This window comes from Corvus hawaiiensis, chromosome 6, assembly GCF_020740725.1.
Source record: "Corvus hawaiiensis isolate bCorHaw1 chromosome 6, bCorHaw1.pri.cur, whole genome shotgun sequence".
Lineage (NCBI taxonomy): Eukaryota > Metazoa > Chordata > Aves > Passeriformes > Corvidae > Corvus > Corvus hawaiiensis.
In genome coordinates, this window is record NC_063218.1 from 24,984,488 (window position 1) to 24,994,721 (window position 10,234).

At 45.4% G+C, this 10,234-nt stretch overlaps 2 protein-coding genes across 8 annotated transcripts in view; one reads left to right on the forward strand and one right to left on the reverse strand.

The window, feature by feature from the left end:
• Positions 1–5,409, reverse strand: part of MIPOL1 (mirror-image polydactyly 1) — a 191,970-nt gene extending 186,561 nt beyond the window's left edge. For 3 of the 5 annotated variants that reach the window (XM_048306216.1, XM_048306212.1, XM_048306215.1), the window contains exon 1: positions 2,702–2,744. The gene's annotated coding sequence lies outside the window, so the exon portion shown is untranslated. Of the gene's footprint in view, positions 1–2,208; positions 2,376–2,701; positions 2,745–5,047 lie in introns of those variants that run through there. The other 2 variants (XM_048306214.1, XM_048306213.1) reach the window with 2 other exon arrangements.
• The window catches only part of SLC25A21 (solute carrier family 25 member 21), a 246,493-nt gene continuing 240,761 nt past the window's right edge, over positions 4,503–10,234 (forward strand). Inside the window, exon 1 of one of the 3 annotated variants that reach the window (XM_048306220.1) lies at positions 4,503–5,072. In XM_048306220.1, the coding sequence (XP_048162177.1) occupies positions 5,006–5,072 (67 nt within the window). In that variant the 5' untranslated portion in view covers positions 4,503–5,005. The remainder of the gene's footprint in view (positions 5,073–10,234) is intronic. The other 2 variants (XM_048306221.1, XM_048306219.1) reach the window with 2 other exon arrangements.

The following is a 10,234-nucleotide window of genomic DNA, read 5'->3' on the forward strand; positions in this document are numbered from 1 at the left end:
CTGTCAGTTGCAACATTAGCCTGTAGTTAAATCTGTCAATAGTCAGCTGCCCAGAAGGGTTGTTTGTTTCAAAGGTAAATTTCAAAACATTGATTACCCACACAGGATAACATGTGTAAAAGTGCAAAGAAGCCTCTGCATTGATTTGGATGACCTGCACTAAAGTGACCCTCAAGTCAGATCACCAATTCATAGCTTAAAACAATTTCACTATGGCATTTCACTGCCATCAACTGCAGCATCTACTCTGCCCTATGTTTAGCAGACTAAAAATAGGTAGCATAAAGATACATTAGGATATCTCCCAAGTTCATGACTAATTTTACACAAAACTGTGATCTATAGGCAGGATGCTCTTCCTCTTCAGCTCGCTTGTATATTCTTGCTTTAAATTCTAATGAATAATTTGTTGTTTCTTTCCACAGAGAACTATCAAACAGCTATTTTCTCTTCTCCCCTAACCCCTTCCAGCAAGATCTGAAAACTCCCTTACTTTTTTACTAACCTAGGCACTCTCAGAAACTAAAACCCTCACAAACTGCAAAAAGCTACATGTGGGCCATGTGGCATCAGCACCATACTCCTATTTGTGCCAATAATACAATGTGTTGGATTTGTCTTGCTGCAAAAGAAATACTAAGCCTGAAACAAAACCTTGTTTTGCTTCTTACTGGTCAGGGAGAGTTTAACACCATTATAATGCATTTCTAATTTAGCATCATCTAGAATGACTTCCAACAAGCAGGGAGATAGATTAACAGAATGCGAAGAAAAGTAACATTTCCTTTTCCAAAACAGGCAAACTAGTAACTAAAAGAGAAATTAAGTAAATCCAGAAACAAAGCAAACAAACAAACAAAAAGGCAAGAAGTCTGATTAGTTATCATGTGAAAACTGGGGAAGAGATTTTAAAAATTTAATTTGTCACCCACTAGTGTTGGGCAGTAGTCCCCATTACAAACAGTAATGGGAATCATCCTCTAAAAAACTTGCAGTATCACTGCAAGAAAACTTGTAATACCTACAGAAACTAGTAGCAGCAACTGTCCCTACCTTCTTAAATCCTATTCATGATTCCACCTCCCAGTCTCTCTCTTCACTTTCCATACTGCAGCCAGAACTGCAGTAACTTCTTAGCTGGACAGGCAAGACAAGTTTATCACTTTCAAGATCCTGAAATCAGTGCTAATCCCTTTACCAGTGACAAGGCAGAAGAGCTCATAGCCATCAAATTGATGGCACCTCACTGGTGTACACAGCTCTGTCTCACATAGCTTAAGAACCTTGTCATGAATGACAACATTCTGGATACTAAACAGCAAAATAAAGCAAAACAGAACCACCATATAAGTAGCATGCATAACTGGCATGACAGTTTTAACTCTTGTTAAACCTCACAAGATTTATAAGTTAGTGCCATAATATATTGAAATAAACAAATAATCTGAACCAAGTGGTTTCAAGTTAAACCAGAGTTGTACATTCCTATAGCAGAACTGGTCAAGTATGGATGCTCAAGGACAGGTACAAGAACAAGGCAAGCACATCACTGCACTTCCCTAAAACCCACAGATCCTAGAACCTCCAATATTGCAGCTCTGAGATCTTCTGAGCCAGAAGCACATTGCTGTGGTTAACCAATTTCCTTTACACAGCTAAACCAGCACTGCAATTTAAGACTGTTCTAACTGTAGTTAGAGCTTGCTGGAATATTCAAAGGCCAGTACGGTGCTGCAGAGCACTCTGAATTCCCGAACTCGGGCTGAACAAACTCCTAAAGTAAACTAGCTCCAATCACCTCAACCCCCTGAAGTAATACGTAGACCCAGCTGTGGTTGTTCCACAGTCAAACATCGGAGGGTGTGTTGTCTCAGGTAAAATAGTCCTTTGGGTACATTTACAGAATGTTTTTCTCCCAAACTGTTCACACGGAAAAACCATAGCTTTTTTCCTCAAAAGAAACATAATCAAGAATTCTGACTAGCAAGAATTACAATAGGAGCTGAGGTATACAACTCATTGGGATTTCCTAAGCAGCTTTTCTTAAGTCATAAATATTAAAAAAAAAAAAGGCACAAACTTTATTTGGCATGTTCTTCTGGTGCGGTTCCTCCCCCCCCCCCCTTTTTTTTTTTTTTAATGTATTATTACAGTGCTGAATAGTTTCCACAGTTTGTTCCCATCTGACACTAAAGATCCAGCACCGACCTCCTGAATTTGTTCGGGGCAGGTTTCATCTCGGACTGCTCCGGCTCCCTTCCCAGCGCTGCCCCCCTCTCGGAGGCGGCAGCCCGTCCATCCCTTCCCTCCCCGCTAAGCCGACAGCCTCTGGGACTCCAAATCGCGCATCCCCGCTTGGGAAACTTGCTTCACCCTATCTCCAGCGGCGGAGCGGGCGGTAAGTCGGGCAAGCCGGGGTCGCCCGGCGGCCACGGGGAGGTAACATTAACCCAGCCAAGGGGCTGTCACGGCACACGCAGCCGGCCAGCGGCGCAAGGGCCCGGCGGCGGCGCGGCCCCTGGGGTGGAGGAGGCCGGGCAGGGCCGCTTGCCCGCGGGGAGGCGCTGGGGGCAGAGCGGCCCGACCTAACACCGCCTCGGCGGGACGCGCCGCCACCGCCGAGCCCCGCCGCAGAGGATGGGGCGAGTTCCAACCCGAGCGCCGCGGGGCGGCCCCAGCCCCGGCCCCGCCGCCCCGTTACCTGCGCGCTCCGGCCCCGCCGCCGCCTCCGCAACAAAGCCGCGGGCGGGCGGGGGGAGGGGCGCGCGCGCGCCCGCCGCCCTCGGGAGCGCGCAGCGGCGGGGCCGCGGCCCGGGGCGGAGCGAGGCGGCGGGGCCGGGCGCGGGGGTGGTGCTGCCCTGCGGGCGGCAGAGGCGGCGCGGCGGGGCCGGGCGGGGAGCGGGGGTCGAGGGTCGAGGGGCTGGTTCGGGGAATCTCCTGCCCATCCTGCCCCCGCACAGCCAGTTGTGGTTTCCTTCTCGGGGTGTTAGCTCTGGGGTGCTGCCCAGGATGGACGGAATTCCCTACGAAGGGACGCAGTAACCACAAATGGAGAGACAGACCCTACCAGGGATATTGAGGAAAAGAATGGAGTGGCGCTCATGTACTGGTTTGAGAAGAGACCATATGGAAATAGGATTAAACCTAGAAGTGCTCTAGGAAACCTGCACAGTGGGAAGGTTGCCCTTTGAGGGGGAGGAGGGTGGAAGATAAGGGATATGTGCCATATATAAAAGAGACTTCCATTTGGGGAATTGAATTAAGGTGCATAGATTCAGAGTTTGAATACTGTGAAACAAACTTGATAGTTTCCTAACAAGAGCAGAGGTTGTTTCGGTTTTTTAAGGAGCAGGTGTTATGCTACTGTAATTTACATGCACTCTGACCATTATTTTTCAGTTTCTTCATGTAAACCTTCTCTTTGATGCAGGGACACCTTCTGCAGAAAACAAATCTATCTGACCAGTTTCTGCACCCTCTGATCAACTCCAAGTTCTCTTTGCTGTGGAAATACTGCAGCAAAGTCCACCTTAATACTAGATTTGCTATGTGTACCCAAGGGAACATTGCATAGGGAGGACTACATCTCCGGAATAAAAAAGTAGTGATGCTTCAACATCTGCTTTTTGATGATAAGGAACACTGGAGACTCGATCATCCAGGAGTATTTATTGAGCAGCAGACTCAAGGAGCCAAACCAAGGGAACTAAGGCAAATGCTAATGAAACATTGAAGTTGAGATTTTAATTACTCAAAGGTCAGTACATTCGAGGTTTATTAATTTAAGGGAGCTATTCTGTATTCCCACAGCAATCTGCATTCAGCTCCTACATAGATCAAAAATTCATGTTATTGTTTATTTGTTGATGCATTCAAATTCTATAACTGAATGCTATACCTGACTATTATTCCCTTTTGCAATTAGCGTCTTGGTCTTTTAACACTTTATTAACACTTCTCTGTATATTTCCTATGTTCCCATCCTTTTCAGTAGCAATAAACCCGTTGTTTTGCTCTAATAGTTGTTCTACATTACAAAAGGCTACATTTCTTTCAAGCTTGGAACCTCTGTTCAGTTAGCAACATTTGTTGCTAAACTATCACAAAACACTGACAGGCACTGCGCAAACTAATGTATCAGAATACCCCTATGAGTTCTCTTGCCCTTCAATGATGCTGCCTCTGGGATGAGCCCATGCTGTCCCCAACGTTGCACTCTGGCATCTTCTGGAAAAGCAGAGATTGGCCTCGCCGAAAGCAGTGCTGGGGGCTGTCGGCAATGGCGCTATATGCCAGCACTTCATGCCCGTGCCCTGTCACCGTTTTGTTTACTAAGATGGGCCAAGAGGTCCGTGTAACACATGTAATAGTTACTCTCCAAATGACAAAATACTCGTGTCCTTTGAACATCGAGGTGCTGGAACCAACCTTTAGACTAAAGGTTTTGAAAGGACAGTAGGCTTCAAAAAAAACCAGCCTGTGAGCCGAGCGGCACCACCGACCCTTCCTAGAAGTTGAGCCGCAGAGGATGTGCGGGTGTTAGCCGCGTCCCAGCAGCAGTGGGGAGCAGGACTGCAAGTGTGCACTGTATGGCACCAGCCCCGAGGCGCGAGTGTACGGCCCGAGCCTGAGCAGGCGACCGGCTGCTGCCAGAGCCTCGCTCCCCGCCCCAGCCTGGGCTATCTCAGCGCCGGCCGTCCCGGCTCTGACCTAAGAGACAGAGGCCGCCGCTTTCCCGGCTGGAAGCGATCGCCCGTAGCTGCGAGCCCGTGCCCTGCCCGGGGCCGCCCTCTGCCCGAGGCCGGCTGCCAAAGGCGGCCGCGGGGCCGCGCAGCCCGGCGCCCCCGCCCCCGGCGTTCGCGGCCCCCCCTGCCGCCGGCAGATAACCGCGGCTCCGCGGGCCCCCCCGGCTCTTCCCCACCCGCCCAGCGCGGACTCGGCCCCGGCTCGACAGCCGCTCTCCAGGCGCCAGCTGCCTCTCGTCGCCGCCGCGGCTCGGGCAAGGATGGCTCGCCAGCCCCGGGGCTTTCTGCAGGAGGCCTCTCACCAAGTCGTCGCCGGAGGCTCGGCGGGTGAGTAGGCGCGTTCCTCCTGGGCGGGAAGGGTCTGCCGGTCCCCTGCCGGCGCTCCGCCAACTTGAGACGCAAGCGGCCGGGCCGCCTCCCCCTCTCCGCGCTGCTCAGGCTGCGGGGAACGAACCGGCTGAGCGGCGGCTCCTCCCCCGCCGGGCGGGCCCCGGAGGCGACCCAAGCCCGGGGGTCCCGGGGACAACTTCTGTAACGGTGCTTGGCCTGCCGGTGGGGCAGGGCGGTGAAGGGGCGCTCCGTGGCTCCGCGGTGTATCTGCGCCACACACGCCCTGCAGCCCCTCGGGCGATAAGAGTGGCGGGCGGGCCCCTTCAACGGCAGCAGCCGCCGGTGTCCCCGCGCGCGGCTCTGCGGCACAGCCGGCCCGAAGGGCTTGAGCCGCGCCCGGGGGAGTCCACGGCGGGGATCCGCCTCTGGCGCCTGGATGCGGGACAGAAAACGGAGCTGCGCTGCTCAGACGGCTTCCCCGTGGCGCTCTTCGTCGCTGGGTTATAGAGAAACCAATGCAGGGCTGCAGTGGAAATGCGTTTCTGTGGGGCTTTTTAAATACATTTAGGAATGGCGACGTTACTAATTCATTGGTACTCTATTTGTACTGCAAACTACAAATGTCAAAACCGTACACGTCTGTTTAGCAGTGAAAGCATTGCTGGTCAATTTCTTCAGGTTTCTTAGCTAAATCCCAGTGAAATATTTAAGTCAGCCTGCAGTGTAGGGGATTTTAATACAATATCCTGCTCTTTCAGTGTATATATGTAAATCCTGTTAATATTTCAACTATGTAGTGTGTTTGTAAGTGTTCTTTAGTGTCTCTTCTGAGGTCTAAATGTTGTTTGTCATATTATGTTTTACACGAAAGAGAAAAGCTATATGATAGTGTTGCTGTGTCTTCTGTAATGCTTCAGTGTAAATATGCACAAGGAGAATTCTCCTCTGGTTGAGACCTGTGTGGCTGTGACACTACATGTGAGCTGGTCTTCCATTCCCTCTAATTCCCCTGGTACCTTTAAATCCACTTCTATGCATTCCTGCCACCAACACATTTGAGCACTGTCTTTTCATGCTAGTGACTCTGTATGCTCTTTGTTTTCAGCCTTCTCCTTTGACAGAGAGAGATGTCATAGCAGAAGAGGAGAAGTCTGCTGTCCCAGTGTATTGTATGACTGCTGTCCCAGCCCTTCCAGTGTATTGTATGGTGTTTATGAAGCTTTTCTGCAGCCTTGGAAATTCTAAAGCTTTTTTAGATTCTGCTTGGTACCACCCCCATCTTCCTATAGGAGAGAATGGAAAGTTTTAATCTGTCCTAAACTGTTGAAAGCCCTTCATACCTGGAGGGATACTGAGGTGTTTTGCCACCAGATGTTTTGCAAGATGACAGATTTATCTGCCCTTAGCAGTTGGCCTATGCCTTAGTTATTCAGATTGATCTAATGCACTATCTTACCATCCTCTGGCAGGAGCCTGTTTTTGTTACAGGTTCTCTTTGTTTGTAGAACAGACTGTCTAACACACCAGAAAGAAAATTGTGATTTAGATGAATGAAAAGTTTTACAGAAAGACTAGAATTGGAAAAATAGTGTGTTTGATGGTAGTGTAGAGAAAAGACAGCATGAAAAATATTTGGTAATCTGGTAGGCATAAGTATTAGGGTGAGAGAATTTTCAAGGAGACAACTATCTGCACACAACACTTTTTTTGAAAAGTATAATGTGAGAGGCCTGTTGTATCTAGTCCAGAGGCATAATGTTAAAGATGCTTGCAACCTTTTGCTTAACCTCCTGTCAGGCAGGCAAGTTCCTTAGCTCCATCACTAGCCTTAAATTTGTGTAGAAATTTCTATTCATTGGTTTTGAAATAAACCAGTAATTACTGTTCTCTTAGTCTGAACAACACTAACGTTGTACCAGGGGATTGTTAGATGTGTGTTTCAAATGGGAGCTCTAAGGTGCATTAGAAGGAAATGGCTGAAAGTTGAGAACTTGCTTGACTGATGCTTAAAATTCAGTGGGGTTTTTTTCCTGCTAATTTATAGAGAAAGTAAAAGGCAAAGGCTGGATCTTTGAGGTCTTCAGTCTAAAAGTTAGATTTCTCAGGCAAGTGTAGATCCAACGTGGGGAAGGTGGAAGCAGAGGGAAAAGGATTGACAGCATGAGTTTTTGATACTGTGCTTAGGATTTCATTCCAGTGAGGGATTTGGTTTCCTTCCCTCAAGTGAGCACCACAGACATCCTAGAGTGACTTTGCTGTCTGTACCACTACCTGCTATTTAGAAGGAAACAAAACCAACCAACCAAAAAAAACCACCCCCAAAAAATCCAAATCCCCAAACAAACATAAATTATTTTTAGTTAATCTGTTTCTAAGAAAGATACTGTGAATTGGACTCTGTCAAAGCAATTTTAGGAAAGTACTGAGGTGGTTGGGAATGAATGGCACATAGGTGTAATTGAAGGGTCAGAAATATTGTCTCCATAAGTAAAATGAGAGGTTATTTGGTATCTGCATGTCTGATGCAAAAGGATCTGATAAGAAGTAATTCTGCTAGGTCAAGTGGAAAATTATTAGAGATAAGCCTTAGCTGGCAGAACGGGAAGAAAGGGATTTTTTTTACGCTTTATGGAAGATGACAGGACTTGTTCATGGACTTAATAAAGACAGGGGAAGAGAAAGAAAGAAATCAAGCATGACCCCTAGTCTACAGGACTGATAAAATGGAAGATACTGGCATGCTGGAAGAAGGAGAATGGAAAGTATTCAGTGTTTTAAGAGAAAATATATAAACACACTGTTGGCTGTCAAAGGCATTGCTAAGTTAAACTTGAACAGCTCTCTGCTGTAATTGAACTGTAAAAGTCAAGCATGACAGATCTCATGCATACTTTGTCTGTGGCAAGGGGTGCATCTGCTTTCATGTGGCTTGTAATCTGATTTCATGTGAAATGGAAAGCTCTGCTTCCTCAGAGTGAACAAAATTTTAAATATGAACAAAGTCTTACTCAGTCTTGGCTTATGTTACTTCTGCTGGCATTGTTTGTTCCCATCTTTCAGATTCCTCAATGAAGGTTAATAGCATAATTCAAAATACTTGGTTTTGTTTGCTTGCCTGGGTGTATGACAATAGTGAGGAAAAGGCCTTTGATTGAAATGTAATTGGGACACTTCGTTAGTGAGTTCAGGCCCTTCTAGTAAGGGAACTGCAGGCATACTCCTTTCTCTAGTGGTTAATTAGTAAGCTAAGGCATGTGTGGAATTCATAGCAAAAAAATTAAACAGAAGATAAACTCTAAACTGTAAGGATCAGTGTGAAAATAACAACTTGGGAGCCTCTGATTTCCTTGGATTTATAGCAATTCTTCAAAAGGTTATTTGAGAAGTTCAGTCAATGCAGGGTTCAAGTCACAAGAAGAATTGTTTCTCTAAAACACAAACATCAAAAAAATCCTTGTTTCCCCTGCCTGTATGGAAAAGGAAGAAATTAAAGCAGTGTTGCAGACAAAGTCAATGGATATTTCTTTCCTCATGGAGAGGAACTGAATACTGCAAAGTACGTTATGGGATACCCAGATTAATTTGTCAAGACATCCTTGTAACAGAGTGTTGAATCAGTTTGAGTGATGAAGTGCAAATTTCATAAACAATTGCACAGATACCCTTGGCCCAGTAAAGGCAGGATATAGTTACCCTGAAGGTTTTAGGATGCTTCTACTTGATATAGGTGTGTTCTTGTTTTTTAATAACAAAAGACAGCAGATGGAAACAATTAGCTAAAACCACAGGCAACATAAATAAAATTTAGTTTATATTTAGTTGTATGATCACCTCTCTTTCTTCCATACATGAACAAATAACCTATAAACACTTCAAATTTTGAAGTTAAAATTTTGAAGAATATATTTAATATATGTAGTGATAAATAAGAAGATGACATGTTTCTCAGATCTGTAATATTTAACTGATCTTTAAGTAGTTTTTTGCTGAAAATTCCGTGTCACTTTGCCTTATTCCATTTAATAAATGAACATGAACTTCAAAATTAATTACTGTAAAATGAATATTGAAAAGTCAGAACAAAATCATTTTTAAATAAAATAATCACTTCATAGGGATAATTGAGGCTGATCCTTTTTTCCCCCTATTCTTCATCTTTTCATGAAACAGCAGGGTTTCTGCCTCTCTGTACTTCTTGGCTTCAATTTTTTTATACTTTAAAAAAAAAATTATTATAAAGAGTTAGGTTTCTAGCTGCATTGAAACCTAATAGGATTTGGGAGTCCAATTCTCTTAAGCTCCTTTAAAAGTCCAAACCTTTTCTCTTGAGAGGTGTTTTATTTCAGGAGTATACAAAGTTGATTAACCTGGATAGCAGCAACTTCTTTGAACCAGATTTATAAGCAGGAAAGCCACTTGTCCAAGTAAGACTGTCAAATGCAAATATAGTATTAAAACCAGTGTTTGGTCTTCCTGTTGCTAGAGGCATTAGGCAGACAAAAATCATTACAAGGTATGCTAGCCAGCATACTCTGTGAAACACCTTAGGTTATTTGGTCCGTATGAATGGGAGAGGGAGCGTGATAGATGTACTAGGAAGGGCTTGAAACAGCAGGAAAATGGTCTAATTATTCCCCTCCCCCTCCCCTGTTTTTATTTTTATGGCTGTTTTCTGAGAGTTAAAGTTAGGAGGATGATTCTGTGTTTTCTTGGGTGCTTTTTTCTTACTTTTAAGCCATGCAATTGGCATTCATGTGTTATTAAAAAAATCAGTTAATGCTCAGAGGTAATTTCAACTAGCTAAGTACTTAGCTACACCTTGTAACTATCTTGACTTCAAACCATAATATTTAAAAGTGATTAAACCTTCCTTTCTCCCTTCCTATTAAGGCTGAAATATCTGAGTCCACAGTACATGCTCAGTGTCTTTCACTGCCTTGATGTGGTGTTTCAGATGTTAGCAAAGTCTTTACATTAAAAAGCTAAGGATGGGAAGCAGTCATAATATTTCAAGGAAACATTCTACAGGTTAAAGTACCGCAAGGGAATGCACTAGCAGCAGCCAATGAAGTCAATTTTCTCTGTAAGTCTGAGAAATTAATAGCATGCCAACCTAGTGTTGGACTTGGAGGTTTGGAGGGGAGTTGCTTGGTTCGCAA